Here is a 21800-nt window from a genome sequence, read left to right as displayed (position 1 = left end):
ACATATTATTGTACCTACTTACCTACTTATCTAACCTAATTCAACTGTAAGACTATATCAATAATTCTTGTTTCCTGTCGCTATTTTTCTATCTAAATGCTTTGGATATGTCCCCTTTCTAAAGCTTTTGAAAGTTGGCATGCGCTAAAGTTCATTATATTATGCTACTCTTCTGTCTTCCAGTCTGTACCTATCTACTTACCTTAAAATAAGTATAATACTTCACCCACAATTATAACGGTTATATGAAGGCGCTAACATATTGCTGTGTTGTGGCGTATCGTGTCGTGACAGAAGGTGATTGGAGTTATACTATTAATATACTTAAGATAATAATTTTAATGTAGAATATCGTGGCAGTTGGCACTCGATATTAGCCGATCGTATCGCAGCATCGTTGCTTACAATACACCGGAACACAATAATATGTTCGCACCTTTAGATTTTTACAAATAACCAACTATTATTAAGGTCCAGTTGCACGCCAGACTGTTGAACTTGAAGTTAAAAGGTAAAGTGAGTTTTGCACAAGTCGGATTTTATACCTCCATGATTAAGGTTAAAAGTTGGCAAAAAATTCTTCTTTATAACTTAATAAACTCTTAATTTGTTTTTATTATTGGTTAAAATTTAACCACCTACCATAAAACTGGACCTTAGTTAGAATATGTACATCGAGTCAAGTTTTAGTTTAAAGGATTTTACTAAACTTCGTTTAAATCAAAATCAAATAAAAAATAGGTATTTTGCAAAGAAAAAAATTAAACAGCTGTATTATAAGAAAAACTAAATTCAAATAAAGAAAAAACACACCTTTACACTAACAACGGTTAAGTACTAATATTTTGTATGTTTACACTAATATTAAAAGAGTTTATAAATTTGGATGTACCTAGAGATAATCTTCGGAACTTATGATCCGATCCTGAAAATTCTTTTACTGACAGCTAAATTATCCCCGAGTGCTAGCTACAAATTATATCACGTGAATGAAGTGGTGGGAAAAGCTAGTTAATTTAAAAACTATTGGTATAAGTCCCGCAAATTGCTAAGGCGCTGGAACCATGTCTCATTAACATCGAAATGACGTTTTTTTGACGTCAGCGAAATAAAAATATACCATCAGCTCGAAACTTCAGTCTAGTGCTGACGTCACTAAAATGGCGGCCACGCGCATTAGCAATTTGCGGCACTTATACATACGTATTAAAAAGCAGCGGGCACTCATGTTGTACCCGGCCACAACGCTGGGTTTTAATAGAGCCTAAAATCCGCCATGTTGGTTTGTAAAAAATCCCGGAGGAGTCAGTTTGATGCGGTGTCAAGACGAATCCTTTAGTCCTAGAAGGGAAAACAAAAACGGACTTCCATACCCACAAACAGATATTATTTTTGGATAGACCCGCAGCCGGGTAAAATACTAGAATTTTTTTAGTCTACAAAGAGGTACCTACGCGCCCTACGCGTAATCTGCTAACAATACCGGCTCTAATTTTACCAGCAATTTACAATCCATTAGTTTGATGTGGGTTATTCTAAAAGCAAAGACCTAAAGGGTGATTGCCAAGGTTGTCGGCGTGGTTGAGTTGAACGATTGGTTCGAAGCAGAACCATACACTTGACCTTCAACGTCATAGATCAATATGAGTGACGTATTTCTAACCACATAGAGCTTGGATTTTAATGATTTTACCCGCGTCTGTGCTTTCTTTTTTACCGATGACAAGCTAGCCCATGACTATTTCACCTGGTGAAAAACGTTAATACATTCCAAGACAGCAACAAGGTAACCTTGAAAAGGTACGGCAGTCTTTAGTTTTTATTAAATCTCTGAGGGCACGGCCAGCACGGCTTTGACAGTAGAGGATAGTGTACAAAATAATTACATTCAAGAAGAAAGCTCCAAAAAATAAATGTAACTTTATGCAAACGTGAGAACGTCTTCTAATGACAAAAAGAAGTTCAAAGTTTTCATAAAACGTAAACTTATTAAAAAGTCCTATGATAATGTAAAGGATTATTTAAATGATAATATAGCTTGGGAATGAGAAGCGTTAACAGCTTTGGTAATTAAAATAAGTTTAAGGGATATAAAGTGGTTAAAATGAAAAAATACCCGGCTGTTGATGGGATCTTCTTGGATCTGGGCGCGCGTACCTATGGAATTATTATATTTCTTTAAAAAGTACACCACACAAGTCACAGAATTTAAATAAACCGACTTCAAATAACCTATGGTTAAGGTAATAGTCTGTTAGTGCACTGATCGATTGTTGTCTAACCTAACACATTTGTTCTTTAATCTCTCAAGATCTTCATCAGAGCAATTTTGCGAGCTAGTTTTCAAGCTAATTTAAAAAAAATATTTTGAACTCTTCTATTTCAAAGTTTAAATTAAATTATACAATTATATGTTTATATCATATACCTAAATTAAAATTTATTTTATAATAAGTGTTCTTTTTAATTCATTGTAATTTTATTGATTATGAGATCAGAAATTTAAGTTAATATGTAATTTTCTATATTCTTTTAAACAATAAATTAAATTAAACCTACTAAATCAAATCAACATTTATCTTAAACTTAGCAGCAAGTTTTGCCTCTTCTAAGTTAGTTATGATACAACACAACACACGCAAAACAAGTAAATAATGAAATCATGAGTAATTCTGGAAAACTACTGAAAATAATTGGCCAACCTACACATTTGGTTAAAGTAATAGGGATGAAAATTGAATAACATTTCTATACAGGCTTATCAGTAATGAAGAATGCTGGTAAAAAGAAAATGAGATTTTTTAACAATAAAATACTAACATATTTTTTTGCTTTAGACGAAATGGCGCCTCCCGTGATTTGAGAGGGGATTCTGACGCACACAACTTTCAAGAATATACTTACAAGAAAATTACACCCTGTGATATCTGCTCTCAAGTACTTAGAGGTAAGTAGGTATTTCCATAATTATGCCTGTAATTAATCAGCAATTAACTACCAAAAAAACTTGCGGGCCAAACTTTCATTCTGCCGCCATGAAATTTTAACTGAAAATTCATAGAGGCAACACAACTTAACTTTTCTGTAAATCTCGTCTTCAGGATAAAAGATAAAGTTTTTTGTGTTTAAATATGGGTACAAAAGTTACCTACAATTACTTAACATAATATTATAATAGAAAAACCGTGTACTTTACTCTTTTCTTACACCCTAGGCGCCTACCCTTCTATCACTGGTACGAACTTACCTGTTGTGATGGATGGCTAGTAGTAGATAATAGATATAGCTTTTTAAAGATAAGACCGTGAATTTTACCAGTTGCTCTGTATTGTATGTTTATTTTATGTAATTCTATATTCAATAATAATACAATTTAAGGTATTCATATTTAGTACGTAAACCATTGCTGATAAAATGATTAGGCGTCAAATTGAAGGTCATAACTATGCGTCTGCCACCGCCTGGCACAGCAATAATGTCATTCCACATAAAAATAACATTGTATTATGGTACCTTACACAAACCGTACCGTAATAATTACCCCACTGCGTAGTCATATACTTTTGTTCTTATTCAACCTGCTACGGTGTCCATTAGGCACTAAACGATCTTTTACTTGTAGGTATACTTATAGATACCTATTCTATTTCACGACTGATAGGTATTTATGCATTTTACTTATAATTAGGTATTTATTTCATTAAATATAGATATTTTAAATGTTTTAGTAACGTATGTTCAATTACCGGTTGTATCTTCAGAAACAGAGGTTTTTTGGTATTTTTTGTTAACTTTTTCAGATCTACTTATTCTGATAAGATAGAATGCCACTACTTCCCTTAGTAATAATAATAACAACCCATGAATTAAAATTTTAAATCAAATGACCTCCAAAAACACTAGTGGCTAAAATCCATTAGTACGATTCCAATTAATCTCATTATAATTCACACAACGGGATCAAATTAATGATTATTAAGTAAATTAAATTAAGTTAAATTAAATTAATTATTATCCATTATCTCCTAGTTTCTATCAATTATTGTCAATTATTGTCAATTTTTAATCATATTTTATAACTTTTAAGCCCTAAACCACTGGTTTTGTACTGATAATAATATAATATTGCACGCTCGAATAAGCAATGTATAATGCAATAAATGAAGTTCGACTTTGACTTTGAAGTCATTATTTTTAAAGCATTGGTTTTATTTTATTATTTGACGCAAATGTTTTATCCAAGGAAATGTTTCTATAAAATTTTTATAAACTTTTGTCGATTTATGCTATTAATATTACTATTAGTTATATTACCTACTGGAGTTAAATTACGCAGGTGAAATCGTATTCCATAATAAGGACCTACTTGCTTATATTTTAAAGAAAAGTTAAAATTAACGGTAATTACCGCACTAACATTTAGGCCACCTTTAAGATTTTCGGTCAACGGCGATGTAGGACGCCGACAGCTTTGAGGTTTACAATTAATAATAATTTACAACGATTATTTCAGGACATAAAACAAAGTGAAATTAGAACATCTAGGAGGTAGAAATTGTGTTAACAAAGTCACGAATTCTCCGCATTATTATACATGGTTCATTTCAATTTCAATATTTATATTAATTTCAACATCTCATTGCTAAATGCTACTACTACTAGTAAAACACCGCAGTCCGCAGTCCCATCGTGACCACGATCCGTGCGATTAGATCGAAATATCGACAAGTAAAACCATCAAATTAATCGTGGTATGTACCGTTATCTGCATTAAAATATGTCGTTAAACTACGAAATAAGCTTAAAATTTTATAAGTAGGTCAAAAATACCACAAAACTATAAAAATATAGAGGTAAGAGTCTAACAGCTTTGAATGTAGATGGGATGTTAAAACTTTCATCTCCATAATATAATTCTTTAATCCACCTGGGAGGTGATTTTCAAAAATCTCAGAAGAATTTAATCTGAGTATAACTTTCTACCGTAAGTGTTTTGAGCTATGCATTCTGATAGCCAGTCAGTAAAAATATAATCGATGTTGTACAAAAGCAGACGTTACTTTGCGGAAATCCATGATTTCCCTAAACCAAAAGCTTAATTTTACTATAATCCGCTGAAACAAATCAAATCTGTATGGTGCAACATGCAGCATGCGACATGCACCACCCGCCCTCCCACTGCTAAACATGCAGGAAAACCCAGCCACTGGGCAAGCAATACGCACCACCACACAAATCCCAAACACACTGGACGCACGTTTCGCCCCGACATCTTCTGAGGATGCTCCGGTCATTCTATTTCTGTTTTTATTGTTAAATAATGTTTTTTTCCTCAGGGCACACGCGTCAGGGTCTACGATGCCGAATATGTAAGATGAATGTGCACACAGACTGTATGCCGCAAGTCGGCAAGTGTCAGACCAAGTCGCGCCTTCTCAGGAGACAGAAGAGCACCTCCGAGATCGAAGCACACCGAATACAAGAAGCTGCATTCGACGAAGAAAGTAAGCTTCTCGAAATTGAATACTTCCATTCCATGAGAATTATTTTAATGGCGAGGGAAAATTCTTTGTCAAAATTAACACTTGTAATCATTCTAATTATGTACTTGCTTAACGATATTTAATTATTTGCAACATATAGGTACATTTTGTAGTATATAGCAAATGGGAATGTAGGAGATTTTAAAACTCAGTAACGAGATAGGTATACCTAGCAGTCACCTAATTTATTATGAACTAACTAAACTAATTCTTTTCGACGAAATGGAACATGTCTACCTGTTCACTTCATGGATGGTAAGTTGTGTTCATAACGAAAATTCTATGTATGTTTATGCGTTTTCGTGAAGCTAAGCTATAATTACGTTTAAAATAATTAATAATACGTACATAAATATTCTTATTATTCTCAATATAGTACCTACGATATCTAGGTAAGGACGTGTTACTGATGATGCGCGAATCTGCATATTTTATATTTTTCCTTTTACTACTACAAAATATTACCATACCTAGCTATGATGATAGCCATACTACTGTAATAATTTTGGAGTACATACTCAAACATAACGACAGTGCCGGTAAGGTATCATGATACTCGTCTCGTAACAATTTTTAATGTCACCCATAGCAGTTTACGGGTGATAGGTACAGATTTGTTTGAAAAATAAATGAAAATTACAAATTGCACTGGCGAATCATGAAGCTTTTATGTACCTATGACACACAACATCGTACCAACACGCATCATTTGAACGCAACCGGACACTAACTTCACATTGTCCAGGGGTGGAGGATGGCTGGCTGCCAGGGCAGAGACTTACCAAGATCTCTTTCAAGAGATCGGTCGAGTTCGATGACGATTTCGATAGCTACTATGACGAGGGTACGGTATGAGTCAGTGCGATTGCCCCCTGTTCACCCAGTCCTGCATATTAACTAATCAGATTGCCAAACACTGTCATTTCAGACAAGGAACAGGCGCCATTACAAAACTGTCACTAGTACCTACTAACAAAATACCTACCTACTATAGATCGAGTCGAGCTCATGTCTGTCGGGAACTAATGCCGCGTAATAGCGACCGCGTTTGTATTAATATTTCGCTCGGTGCTCAGAGGAGGAAGTGGATCAGACCTACCAAGTTCTGAAGCGGGCCAACGAAATATCGAAGCCCGGGGGCGGCGCGGGCGCGGGCGGTGCGGGCGGCCCCTTAGTGCGCGTGTCTGCGGCGCCGGAGGAGCCGCCGCCCGCGCGCTCGCCGGCGCGGCCCGGCGCGGGGCTGGCGGTGGCGCCGCAGCCTGTCTCCTCCAGCTCAGGTCTGGTGCCGCACCCGAGCTCGCTCGCATCTCCGCTCGAGGCGCCTCCGCCGCCGATCGTCGGCGTCCCTCCGCCACGGCGGCGACGCGCGACGGTCGCGCGGTGCTTCACTCAGTTCACTCGTTTTCAGTAGTGTCGATTTGTTTGCACGCATTCTCATGTCGGGGCGCAGGGCGGGGGCGGGGTGCGGTCGGTACTGAGAGGACGCGGTGTTGTCGGTAGGCGCAGCGGCGCGGAGCGAGAGCGGCGTGCGGCGGCGGTTGTTCGCCGGCGTCAAGAGTTTGTCCATGTGGGGATCGCGGTCGCGCCGCGGCTCTCCGCAGCACCGATCCATTTCCCTGCCGGAAAGTACGCGTCCACGGCTGCAGTAGCATCGCATCGCTCTCTGTCTGACTGCAAATGAGCTTTATGTTCCGTCTTTTGTTGGGCTCCCATTCTTGATTTTCGTTGTGTGTTTTTGTTTATATTTATTTATGTTTATTTATTGTATACCTAGGTGTTAGAATCAAATAGGGTAACTAGATGAAGCTCGAAAACCATGCTGTAGCTGCTTTACCCCGACCTCCCACTGGATGTTATGTTTCACGTCACAGAAAAGACATTTTGACTCGCCCTTCATTTCCTTTTATGCATTTAGTTTATTTAGTTTCCTTACTTATACCATTTATGTTATTTTCTTTATATATTTTTTGTTCGCTCGTTATCTTTACAGAATCTGAAGAGACGCCGACGCGACCTTTCGGACAACCCTTATGTTTCATAAATGAAAATGGCGATCCCCCGCCTTCGATTCTCAAGCCCATGGCCAGCGTGCGCAAGAAAAAATGACTATAATTAATCAGGGGAATGAGATCATAGTGTCATACCGTCTTTTCATTAAGAGAAAGCGCTAGGCTTAGTGCTTTTGCCGGCTCACCCGCGTGAGCCGCTCGCGAGTCCATGTTGCCCCGAAACGCCCCGCGTTCTGTGATATGTATATGGTTACTGTTACAATAAAAATCATAGTTGAATCGCTTTATTTTTTCGGTCCTTCTACCAGAATGCACATTACATTTTATATTGGGCGCCTTTAACTTCGGGCAAGCACTTGAATGTATAAGTGTGCATGGCTTGCCGCGATGTCGTGCTGATGATCGCATGCGTTTGTGTTCGGCGGTTTGTATTTAATTCACGGATCAGCTAATTTCAACTGCACAAAATACTAACTGTATATAACACTTTTTCAAAGCGGTTTAAAATTACACTACTAACTTTTTAAAAACACGCTACCACAAAATAAACGCTACAAGACTTGGAAAAAATATTTTTAATATGGTTAGAATGACGCGCGGCGGTTTCCCTCTTTTTTCGCTTTTTGCATACCTTATTTACTGAGTTTACAGGGCGACACCGACGCGAGGAACGATGTAGTAACATTTTTTACACACCAGACTCCGTTTACTTTGTTCACACAGGTTCGATGAGGAACTCCAAGAGTGCTCAAATGTTGAGGCAGGCAGACCGCACCAGTCCCTTACCTGGTACCAAACATCATTTGTACATAAGCGATTCCCCGTAGACCTCTTCTGTGTTAAGAGATTCGTTGCATTTTGTTGCCTCTCATTCATAATTATGATGACACACTTTTACTATTTTGTCGAACCTAAATTGCCTGGTGACGAGTTATAAGATCTGGTGATATAATATTTTAGATTAATTAAATACCTACTTACTTATACTCATCATACATAAATACATCATTGAATGAACATTAAGTCGTATGGTAGACTTTATATAATTAGTAGCAATCTGTAGGTTTCGTCTCGTAAACTCCATTCAGTAACTTCATACCTACTTATTTGTGCATCTTGTTTCATAAATATTTCTTCAATTTTTTTTGCAACGCTTACGCACTGATAAATATTAAATGTATTTTACTTTGAGTACCTATGTGTGAAATGAGCTAGTTTCTAAGTATTGATGTAAACTTCTCAGTTAAATCAGAACCCGTAGCGATTCGATCTTTGAAATTATTTTATATACTCATGTATTATTGTTTAATATACCTTATCATGATCAAATTCTAGCTTGTATAATGATGAAGCTAAGTCATATTTTACTGCAGGTTTGCTGATCAGTTAGCTTAAATCAAAAGTAATTCACGCTTATTGTAATCATTCAGAAAAGTTAAAGCAAAGTCTTAATAGTTAAACTAAGTAGTTGTTACTCATTTGTTATCGTAAGAAAGAAAATAGCACAATGTAATAAGGGACCAACTGAAAATCGTGATTTTGTTGAAGTTGTTAGATCTGGTAAGTTCCCAATGCTCATACTGCATGACTGTTATAGCGCCGCACTCACCGAGACGTCAAAAGTTGAACCTTAGGATGAAGAGTCTGTCCTTGGATTCGCCCGAGTGTGGAGAGCTGAGACGTCGCCCTAGGGACCAACCTTCACAAGGCAGCCGAGTATTATGTACGAACATCGCTAGTAATCAAGCATGGGCCCAAAAAACCTTACCACATTTTATATGTTCAAACTTCAACCACATACAGATTTGTATCGAATAGTTTCTAACTTGGAAAACTTACGTTGCAAAAGTTTCGAAACTCTCAAACATATTCTTTGAAGGGCTTAGAACGACATTGAAGGGGGTTTCTTTGAAACTAAGTTCAAAATTTTTGAAAGCGTTAATGCAAAATTATTTTTTACAATAACAACACCACAGCTAACAAATCGGTGTGCTGTGAAACATTTAGGTACTATTTGCTTGATAGTACAAAGCTAATGAGTCAAAATTTATTGCTCTTGTAATGTGTTCAACATGATCTGTAAGTCTCGATTGTTTATTGCAACACGATGCTGGCATCGTTTCAGCTAGCTTTTAGCCGTATACGTTTGAATACATAAAGGAAAAGTCGAGCATTTTTCTCTATCCTATACCTATTTAGATGTTACAAATCTGTAAAAGCGATTCTGATGTCTTTCTTTAAACTAAATTTAGAGTAGGTATCTGCATCTTTTTGTTTTAAATATTGCTAAAAAAGGATAAAAAATGAATTTTAAAATAACAAATTAAGATTTCAGTGCAATTCAATTTTACAAATTTAAATTTGTATTTATTTAAATTTTATTTTAAGTATGTGAGAATCAAAATACTTGTCAAACAATTTATTATTTTTATGGAACGGTTTTTTGGACTCGAAAATTAAATTGTTGTCAATAAAGCGATGTCTTGTAACCACCAGCAATGTTGAATGTTCACTACTACTATATCTGGACATTTATATATTACGTCATGTTTTACATCTAACACGTATATTATTTACTTACATAAAAATTTTTGGTAATATCAAGTCTTGAAGACAGTGACTGTTACTGTTCTAACTTAACTTAACATGTTAAATAATACAGCGCACTTGACCTCTCCTCCTGAATTTTCACAAAACTAAGGCATAGCATTGTAATTCTGAGCATAAGTTTCGAGACTCAGAATTGTTAAAATGATATCATCCTTATAACGTTCTTTCTTTAAATCACATTGTTTTTTTTGAGATCTATAAAATATAAAATTGGCGTAATTTATGAATGGCCTACCTTGGCTTAGCTTGTGTTTGTCTTAGTAATTACACGTCGCCTACACTATCTCTATATTTTCCTGATGATGTGCTTTCTCCGTCGTTAAGTGGTAACCGAAAGTCTTGCTATTCGGTATTTTTGGTTCCAACAAAACACAATGTGCTCAGAATTTTGTATCCTGCTACACGTGAAACAAAAGATGTATGTACTATCTGTAATTTTTTACTTTTCTTTGATTTTGCATGTAGACTCACGTTTTTTTATTTTTCTAGGTGACTACAGAACATATTGCATGAGATATGGCTCCAATAGAATAAGTAACCATATGATTCATCACTTTGCCAATTCTCAATCATGTACGTTATTTATGGGTACACTACATTTTACGAAATACAACCGCAATACAATCATTTCTGCTCTAAACGTTTAACATAATTTATAAATTTATCTGAAATTGCGGTTGCTTTTAGTTAAATGTTAAGAAGAATGCTAAAAATTTATTTTGCAAAGGCTTATGGTGTTAGTATCAAACAATTATTACTCATCATTACAGTATTGTAGTAACAATTTCATCTAATATTTCATTTCTTTTAACTTACTGTTTTATTTCATGTAACCATAAGGATAACGAAATTCATTACAGATTCAGATCATTTTACTGATACAACATAATTGGCCTTGCGACCTAAAAGATAAGGTGTTGTAATTAACATAATATGACTATCTATCTTAATGAAAACAAAATTTTTGCATGCTTATCATTTGGTCTGATTGTTTCTAACTGTTAGTACTGATATTATGTGTGTCGATTTATTATAAATAGTTTTCAGTATCAATTGCGAAACTAGCTGAAAATGGGAACCGAATTAAACTACTAATTCTGAATTTACTAAGCAGCCAACAAAATTTATTAAACACGTTTATTAGCATAGTAATATCATGAGATACCTATTACTAAAAACGAACAAATACTTTCCGATATTATTTTCAAAAATGTTAGTTACGTCTTCAAATACTTCATTTTCAAATTATGTCTGTACCTACTTTATATTAGTTGTATAGTTAATTCCATTATTTTCTATCCCCATTTATGAAGTAAGTATTCATACAAAACAATTTGAAACAACAAAACAAACCAGATCCTTATTTTGTAGTACTATAAAATTAAACGATCTGCAAGTTTCAAATAAAAACATGAACCTACTTCAATCCAATCCACTGAAAGCAATATTCCTTTGAGTAGATATACTTACATCTCAGATTTATTGTCGTGAAGAAAAGGGATTAACTATTGGGGTTATGCTATTCTTTCAGACACTTACCTACCTACTATCTTATGTCTTGTCACATGCTATCCAATAAAGGCATGTTTTACGAGTCTTTGCTCATAAGTTAATCAAATGCCTTGTAACACAATGCCTTTCAACTAACTTATAATTAGGTATCAGCCGCTAATGTGGTTTATTCAGCTAACTTCGTAGACTAATTAACAGTGCTAGTTTTCATAAAACGCTTACCTACTCAAAAACTAACCGTCTGCGTGATGGGTATACAGCACCATCGTCGCCAGTACACAGCCGAAGACACTTGAGTGCTCGAATGGGACGCATGAGCAGCGTGGAACTGCCTGACGAGCCGGATAAGAGCCTGTCTTCCAACAGCACTAGTCCATGTCCATCACCAGTCAAGCAACATAGCGTAAGTACAAACCATGAAATAATTAAGGAGCTGACGACGAAAAAGTTCAACAGCACGAAATAAAATTTTACAAGAGGAGCACAAAACTGAATTAAAGCTGTTGAAACTGTAAATTTTTGACTGAATTTTAGCAAAAATTTTGGCCGTTTTGCTTGGAAATGAAATCAGATTAAGTATTCAGTGCGCCAAAAACGTCCGGAGTAATGAAAAAAAAAAGGATTATGATCAGAAGTGTAATGACACCACTTTGTTCGCTAGTTCCTCAATTATTATTGAGGTATGTCCCTCTTCAACATCATCATCAACCAATAGACGTCCACTGCCGGACATAGGTCTCTTATAGGGACTTCCACACGCCACGGTCTTGCGCCGCCTGGATCCAGTGGCTCCCTGCGACTCGTCTGATGTCGTCCGTACACCTAGGGGTCTTCCAACGCTGCGTCTTCCGGTGCGAGGTTGCCATTCCAGCACCTTGGGACCCCAACGTCTATCAGTTGTACGAACTATGTGCCCTGCCCATTGCCACTTCAGCTTCGCAACCCGTTGAGCTATGTCGGTTACTCTAGTTCTCCTACGGATCTCCTCATTTCTGATTTGTTCACGTAGAGAAACTCCAAGCATAGCTCTCTCCATCTCGCGCTGAGTGACTCTGAGCTTTCTTATGAGGCCCATAGTTAGCGACCATGTCTCGGATCCATATGTCATCGCTGGCAACACGCACTGTTCGAAGACTCTCCCTCCCTCTTACCACTAATATAATATTATCGAAACTAGAAGAATTATTGGAAAAACTATACTGGACACCAAACACAATAATTAAAACGAATATTTTTTTATTGCAAAATGTTACAATAAAACTTTAGCTTCAGCCTAATCTAATTACATACTAAATATACTTAAAAATCATGCCCGCATGGAATGTTGCCAAGAATACTGGCTGCATTTCTGCGCTAAACAGCCAGGCTGCTCCAGGCATTAAGCCAGCCAAAATAAAAATAAAGCTAATTCTGATAAGCTTTTGCCCGCGGTTTCAAAAATTACTTACATCTCCGAGATAAAAGAATTCTATCTCTGTTTTTCATGTTCCGTGTTTAAAAGATCCGTTAGCATAAGGGCCTCTGTGCACTCATCCGTATTCGGTTCGTATCCTTGATTTTTCGAAAGGGCCGTCTTACAAATATTATGTACATTCGATTCGTATTTTTTGACGGATCCGTGAAATCACGGATTAGTGCACAAACGCCCTATGGCTTAGCGGTTTAATTACGTAAGGTAACAGACAGTAAGACAGACACTAATAAGTATTAAGTAAGACAGGTATGGATATAGGTTTTGTCTGATTCGAAATAATTCATTTGTTCTGCAAAAAAATTGTATTGTAACACCATCTAGCAAATGAATAACAAGCTAAATCGCTACAATCCGGCGGAACAGACAAATGTATGTTATCATGTAAAGACTGCGATATACAGGACCTACCCTACAACTACTAAACATACAGGTAAACCAAGAAGCAATACGCAATACTACCACCACCACAAAACGCTACACATGTCTTCTAGAACATATTGAACTTATGTTTCACTCCGACACCGGAGTAACGTCAAGAGTTGTGCATTGTGGAGTCACATGCACAAATTCCTACACACTTAGTAGTAGCAGGGCGGGCAGTGCATATAGCATGCTGCACATTGTACAGATTTGTCCGTTTCGGCAAATTATAGCAAATTAAGCTTGTTATTCCTTGTGTATCAAGGACTTCCGTAAGATAACATTTGCTATCCAACATCTACCAATTTTCTTTTTCAATTTCAGAAGCATCAACGTCTATTACCTACAAACTTGTACGTAGTTCTTTACAACTTCAAGTCGCGTCATGCTGATGAACTAGACCTGAAGGCGGGTTACAAGGTGACAGTGATTGATACTTCCGACCCTGATTGGTGGAAGGGCAAATGCTTGGGCAAGATTGGTTACTTTCCATCAAAATACTGCACTAAGCTCCATGCTGGGGAACGGCCTCTTCAAGTGACGCATAATTTGGAAGTAGGTGGTGATGTAAGTACCAAAAGACAAATTGCTTAAAGCATTTGTTGAAATTTGTAATCATTTATCAAAGCTTTTACGAACACGTCTTTCGGTCATATTTCTTCCAAAAGATAGCAACGAAGGCATCCCATTCGGCAGAGAATTAAATTAAGACGATTAAGAGCTCTCCCGTTGAAAAATGGAGCTATTTGTGACAAAGAGAATCTAGTAGGTACAGCTCGAGTGGTTTCTTCAAATTCTTCCTTCTTGGCGGTTAACGTTACGATAAAACAATATCTAGCAAAATCTCAAGTTTCTATATTATGTTATCAAGTGGTTTGAGAAATGTACGTTGATATGTCAGTCAGTTCATCCTTTTATTTGTAACTAAAAACAATATGCCTATAGCCTTGGTCCGCGCAGCTTTAGGTTTTTTTTAACTTGCCGTGTTCTAGTATGTATGTGGTCAAGTCTAACAGTTGAGTTTTTAGACCAGTTCCCCCCAACTAATTGAAATGGAATTTGGAACATATACTTCAGTGACAATGGAATAATATGGTACCACGGTGGCAGTCTCATGATGGAGCCCTTAGGTGGCCATAAGATATCTCCTCAATTTCTTAACATAAATTCGTCTTGTTTGGACTCGTTGGATTTATCTTGATAAGTGTTACAGACCGAGATGATGTCCAGGGTCTCATGATGGAGCCGGCAGATATTCATAAGAACTCCTCAAATAACTCCGTTGGGTTTGGGCTCATTGGATTTGTCTTGACATACCTTTTCGTAAAACCTTTACATAAAAGCTTGTTTTTAAAATCATTTTTCTTAATTGAAAATTATATCACTTGGTAATTTCTTGTGCTCCTTTTTTTAATTTCGAGGCGTCGGATGGAGAGAGAAGTCTGATGCTTCTTCGTGATCAGATCGTCATTCAAGTTGCGGATGAGCTCGACGGCATGGTGATGATTCGGTCGGGGGATAACCGCGAGGTTGTGTGTCCGTCGAAGTTCCTACAGGAGGTGTGACGCTTCAAGCTACCCCACTTTAATGTCATGAGGGTATGTTGAACTTTAAACTTCTTTTTCTGGTGCCTTCTCCTATTGGAGAAGCCATATTGGTTGGCAGCCATTAAAGCGGTGATGGCCAAGTGGTTAAGACGTTGTACTCCTATCCAGCGTGTCCGCAGTGCCTAGTTGCTTTAACGAGGAAGGAAAACACTGTGAGGAAACCTGCATATCTCAAATGTGTGCGATGACTATCCGCACTTGGCCAGCGTGGCAGACTATGACCAAACCCTTCTTCTGCAACAGGAACTTAGCATTGTTGACAGGTAAATTTTTTTATTCGATTACGTACAGTAAACGCTTGGCTAAAATCTAGAAGGTAAGTTTGGACTCATTGGATTACCCAATAGACAGTATTTTAGGTCTAATGATGGAGCTGGTATTTGGTCGGTTACAAGATGTCAGATTTATTAAATACTAGCTTAAACCCAATAATTCGTCAGCGTGGATTTAAGTTTTTATAAATGCCGTGGGAACTCCCCGATCTTTTGGGATACAAGTAGCAGCCTGTCATTTTCCAGGTCCTTAGTTATATCCATGCAAAAGATCACGTCGATCCATTGCTCCGTTCCGACGTGATTGAAGGGCAAACCAACAAGCAAACACACTTTCGTACCTATTTACAATAACTTATGGGAAGTGATAGACCAAATGTCCAGGGTGAACAAATTTTTAATTTACACTTGCTATTTTACAGAGGCGTAGCTCATTGTCCGAAGAATGTAGCAAGTATTACGAACCGAAACCGAAACCAACCCGCAGTGCTCCAGTGACACCCTGTGACAGCGAAGCATCCACTTGGTCCGAGACATACGAAGCATTCAGAACGCGGCGATCTGACAAAGCTAGCTACGAAGCATCGACAGAAGGCATGTGGTGGTGGCGAAGACCCTTGGGCGTGAGAAGAACAACTTGCAGACGTTGTGGAGCCTCGTCTTCCACCAGACCCCTGCAAATGACTCCATGTGTACCGCCAGATGATTATTACGACTATCAACGCCCGATCACGTCTGGTGACCGACCTCTAAACTTCTTTAGGCAATTGTTTCTTTAGATTTTATTGGACTAAGTTATTTTTGAATTAATCGATATATTATAGTTCGCGACAGGTCGAAATGGTAGGATTATGAGGTGAGTCGTGGAGAGGGCCCCACACACCCGCACAGCACCCCCGCTATCCCGGACCTCGATTGCCATGTTGACCTGTTGTGAATTAACCTGCTTTACCTAAGTAATTTTTTGTGAGTGCATCCATAATCAAAATATCTACAGTACGCGGCAGGAATATATTGTACATCGACCTTTAGAAAAAGATAGCGGTTTCGTAGAGCCGTTGTCTCTGTCATTGATGATTGAGACCGACAAAACATCATAATATAGTCAACATACAGAAACAACGCTCTACAAAGCCGAAATCTCATTCTAAAGGTCGATGTACAATATTTCTTGCCGGCTATTGTAAGATCTATGAATGTATTTATAAAATACTGAAGACCCCGAAAAATTTAAATAGGTACAAACAAGCAAACAAGCTTTGAAATCTACCAAATGGGCAAGTACCTACTCACTCTCCTCGTTACTTTAAAAGTTTTTAATACTTACCTACTTATTATTTTTAGGTAATAAATAAAAAACTATCTTGTGACTTACGCTTCTATGATTAAAAAATATATATTAAACCTTCAATTTTATTATTTCTCGATTTCCTACCTCGGATAAAATCCTTGCGCTGTTTTACCTACTAGTATATTTTGAAGTTTTATATTTATTAAGGCCTATTTATTAATAATGAAATCCTTCCATAATTAGGGTTATTTTAGAATATTTTTTATCTTTGCGTAATTATATACATTACATAGTGACATATCATTTATAAATACAAGTATACCATAAATATAAAAAATTATATATACAAATGAACTCCTTGCCGTATCTATTGTTATTAAATTATATTATATTCGTGTTTAGCTAAATATAAGGAATGTATTATTTAATAATTAAGTATGAAAAAAGCTTTATGATTTTTTTACAAAATAATATTGTTTCTTTACTTTTGTAAAGTATCTATTGCTAATGTACTTATATTAATATTTAATATAGTGTTCCAGTAGCGGACTGAGTGGGGTGGAAGGTGCGATCCACTCGGGGCCTCGGATTTGGGGGGCCGCCTTTGAGAAATCTTTTAGTAAATTCCAAATGAGTAATATTATGTTTACTAAATAAGTACCATAACAGAGTTGAAGGCCTCCGTAAAAAATTAAGAGTGAAAAGTCATCAATAGGATCGGTTCTGACAAAAAAGAAAAAAATTGCTTGTACTTTTATACAATGTTTCATGCTTGATTGAAATACTTCAATCCATACTAATATTATAAATGCGAAAGTGTGTCTGTCTGTCTGTCTATCTGCTAGCTTTTCACGGCCCAACCGTTCAACCGATTTGGATGAAATTTGGTACAGAGTTAGCTTATATCCCGGGGCAAGGCTACTTTTCATCCCGGAAAATTACCACGAGAGTCACTACGTTACCACAGGATTTTAAAAAACCTAAATCCACGCGGAGGAAGTCGCGGGCATCATCTAGTTCATTATATGCGTACTAGGTAGTAGTATTTATTTATTATACAAATCTTATGTAGGTGATCATATTCAGTTGGTAGGTAGTTGGTTGGTTTGGTTGGTTGGTTGTGATTTTATTCCGTAACTAGATTGTCTGTTCCTGTTCGCTTTCACTTTTATACCTATGTGAGCATTGTTTCTGTAAAATCAAAGAAATGTTTTGTGCTCACTTTGATCGTGAATGTATTCTATGATTATATTATTGCTTTCTGTTCATTTTCAAATCCAAAAAGCATTTTTTTTATAAAACTTATTAAAAAATCGTGCTTGCTTCGCTTGCAATGTTATATAATGCTGTTTACTGATTTTGATACTTTATATTATAAGTAGGTATATATTCTAAAGTTCTATAAAATTTAAGCGAAAAATTAGGGCTCATATTTTATTATAACAATTATTTCCTTTACCTCCCCTGAGGGAGTCAAACCCATGAAACAAAACATTGAAAAAAACGGGAGCCTCATTTAAAACGCAGCCCTGAGACTCCAACGAGCTTGGTCCGCTCTTCTCGGTGGGAACGGCGTTCCGAACCAGGGGTAAATTAAAATTACCTGACTATTCATAAACACTTGTAAAAAGTTTACATGAATAAAAAAAACATTCTATTCTATTCTATTCTATTCGCCGCTGTTTTAAGTATGCCTACTGTACTTTCAGATGATTCCGGGGATCCATTAAACAATAGCTTTTACATGTGTCAATTTCGTTCATTTATTATGTTTGTGGCAAAACTATCGGTTAATGGACACCTGGGATTCGCCCCACTAGTGGAGTTCGACAGATGATTCGTGGTACTTATCGCGATTTGTGTGGCCGGTGGCAATCGTATCCTTCCGCACATTCGCGCTAACCTTAATGGGCATAGGTGTTTTTTAATCTTTGTTCCGGGAACTCTTCGTTTTCCGGGATATATTAATATCTAATATAACAGTCACTATTCGCTGTCACAGAATGTCGCCTCTGCCGGCCGACTGATTTGCCAAACTTATTTTTAATAAAAAAATCCCCCAACACAAAACATTTGCCTTTCCTGTAACAGTGTGACCAGTTATAATAATATAGGTAGTTATGCAAGCCCCTCTGGCTTTATCAATTTTCCGTTACATGCAGATAAAAAAGAAATCATATATATTATGATAATAATTATTTTAAAAGATATAAGTAGGTATAATATTTAATATTTTTTAATACTAGTATTATAAATGCGAAAGTCTGTCTGTCGATTTCGACAAAATCTGGTAGATAGTCCCGATCATTCCCGGGGATGGGCATAGGCTACTTTTTGTCACGGAAAATTAGAAAGTTTCCACGAGAATAAAATACCTAAATCCACGTGGATGAATTCGCGTGATCTTATTTCATACAGAGATAAATTGCATATAGGCTAGTTTCATTCCGGAAAATCAGAGTTTCCAAAGAGAGTTTACCTGCATTTGGACGAAGTCGCAGGCATCATGTAGTAATGTCTATAATTTAACTATGATAATATGATTATGATTATGGTAGTTACCACAGTGATATTTTACAAAATACTTGTAATAAATTGCTGCTTAGTTTGTTTATCGTAAATCGTGATAAATGATCAAACTAAAAGAATTATGGTTTGTATAACAACTTATTACGCACTGTAGATACAAGATTTTCATTAAGTACATTAAACGGTTGAATTTTAAATTTTTTGATTTAGGACAATATGTTTAGTTTATAAAATAATCAATGTTTTTTAGGTCATCCTTAAGATGATTTAGTTAGCTTAAGAAAATTATGAAGGTCGTTAATCTCAATTATTAAGGAATTATAAATATTTAACAAATTGCAATTTTAAAAACCCTACATTATGATAATGACTTGAACTCAAATGGCAAAGGTAGGTACCAAAATTAAAGTCAATTTATCTTTGCTAGGCTGCTTATTACAGTAGAGCCAATTTAAAAGGCCTCTTTTGTAATTTCGCAAAAGTACTGTGTGCTTAGTATGAGATTTTACATCTCACCAAATATTGATAGAATTCGAGCGTCGAAACACAATACCGTCAGAGTAAAATGGACCTTAGTTTCCGTGTTTAAAATAAAAAATTCAGTACCACCGATTTTAATTTCGCAAAGTTTCCACTTGGAGCGGTAACTTTTCATTATTATGTAATAATATCATTGACTAACCGTATTTTTATTTGTTTAACACGTTTGAACCGTCCCCTTGAAATTTAAGTGTAATTTACAAAATATAATGTTGTACCATTATTATCTATATGAAGGTATTTTAATATTACTAAACATTCCTTACGTAAAACATAATTGTTTATAAAATAATATTATAATAATATTACAAATTATACCTGTTTAACATTAGACTATAGATAGGATACTTAGATGTTATTAATTAGGCATTTTATTTAAAAAAAAAATTATGTTCTAAAAAAAATTGAGTTTGAAATAGCTACCTACGTTATATTCTATATACATTCTATTTCTTGTACTTACCTAAGATTTGTTACCAAAACTATAAAATAATACTATGTAAATAATATCGTATTTAAATACCTACATAAAATACCTATCCTATTTTGGTGTGAGCACAGATTAATATTAATAATATAATAATTGTACAAAATATATAAATCGCATTATCTACTTATATAAACTTAAAACGCATCACGCGTGTAAAGAGAAAGTAAAAATGTTATTACCACGTTTGTATTTAATTACAAAGAACCAAAAAATGAATTTGATTATTGTTTATTAGAACTTAATAATTATTATAGTTTTAATTAGATTTAGGGAAAACGCCCTAGTGAGATGTTTAGTGTTACTAAAGTAAGACTTGAAACGATATTTTAGTAATATAGGTACCTACATGTGATGCCATTTAAACCTATGTACGTCTATGCGTTTTGATAAGTCCAATACCATTAAACGTGTTATACCTACCTACCTACTGTTTGACTTAATGTTGTCCATTAGAAAAAAATATTTAGAAATACCTATCTATTATGGTAAGTATGTATTATCGAAATATTTTTTGTAGGCAAAGTCATGCAAAGTTAAGTGTTTAAGTAGGTATACGTCCCGCTAATTGCTATTGCGCTGGAACCATGTCTCATTAACATCGAAATGACTTCATTTTGACGTCAGCCGAAAGAAAAGTATACCATCAGTTAACTCAGCTAAAATTTAGTGCTGACGTCACTAAAATGGCAGTCACGCGCATTAGCAATTTGCGGGACATATATTATACCAACACAACAGAATTTAAAAATGGTTACCTATTTAGTGCACAAGTTATTGAGCTGATGCAACTTAGCAAATTCTTAAAATGATGCAATTTAATCAAATAAAAAACCGGCCAAGTGCAAGTCAGGCTCGCGCAATGAGGGTTCCGTACTACAGTCGTATTTTTTCGCACGCACATTTTGCACGATAATTCAAAGACTATGATGCACAAAAACAATTAAAAATCTGTTTTCGAATGGACAGTGGTGAAGACCTTTCATATGATACCCCACTTGATATATTTATCTTACTTCGAAAATTGAAAATACTAATTATTAGGTAGAGGTTGATTGGTTCTACATTGCTGCTTCACTGGGGGATAGTAAAATGTTTTTTCGTAGAAAACCGTCAACGGATTAAAAAATGAGCTCGGTGGCTATCATTCAGTGTTAGACACTGAGTTAGCGAATCACCCCGCTGCACGCTGGTCGCGCTTCGTACCGCCGCGCCGCGCGCCGCCCGCCTTTTGATGCCAAAGTAAATAAAGCTTAGTATGAGTTGTAATCACGAATGTATAGATAAAAGCATACCTACTTAATCAAACGTACAGCCAAGTGCGAGTCAAATTCGCCCATCCAGGCTTCCGCAGATTGAAGAGAAACAAACAAATAGGTAGTTATTATGTAAATTAGTAATTAATAATTAATCTATATTCTCAAAAACAAATTCTTTTGATTTTGGACCGTAAGTTTGTTTGTAAAGGTCTATTGCTGATTTTTTATAATAAAAATGTGCTAATTA

General features: G+C 36.0%; 1 protein-coding gene across 16 annotated transcripts in view; it reads left to right on the top strand.

Annotated features, from left to right (window-relative positions):
• Stacl (Stac-like) overlaps nt 1-21800 on the top strand; it is a 194977-nt gene extending 173177 nt beyond the window's left edge. For 3 of the 16 annotated variants that reach the window (XM_069498855.1, XM_069498841.1, XM_069498840.1), the window contains 10 exons: nt 2838-2947; nt 5337-5504; nt 6620-6820; nt 8276-8341; nt 9150-9275; nt 10652-10735; nt 11935-12077; nt 13893-14135; nt 14990-15166; nt 15870-21800. In XM_069498855.1, coding sequence (XP_069354956.1) covers nt 2838-2947; nt 5337-5504; nt 6620-6820; nt 8276-8341; nt 9150-9275; nt 10652-10735; nt 11935-12077; nt 13893-14135; nt 14990-15133 — 1285 coding nt within the window. In that variant the 3' untranslated portion in view covers nt 15134-15166; nt 15870-21800. Of the gene's footprint in view, nt 1-2837; nt 2948-5336; nt 5505-6619; nt 6821-7043; nt 7170-8275; nt 8342-9149; nt 9276-10651; nt 10736-11934; nt 12078-13892; nt 14136-14989; nt 15167-15869 lie in introns of all 16 variants that reach the window. The other 13 variants (XM_069498846.1, XM_069498842.1, XM_069498843.1 and 10 more) reach the window with 12 other exon arrangements.

This window comes from Maniola hyperantus, chromosome 5, assembly GCF_902806685.2.
Source record: "Maniola hyperantus chromosome 5, iAphHyp1.2, whole genome shotgun sequence".
Lineage (NCBI taxonomy): Eukaryota > Metazoa > Arthropoda > Insecta > Lepidoptera > Nymphalidae > Maniola > Maniola hyperantus.
This window is presented reverse-complemented; position numbering and strand designations above follow the sequence as displayed.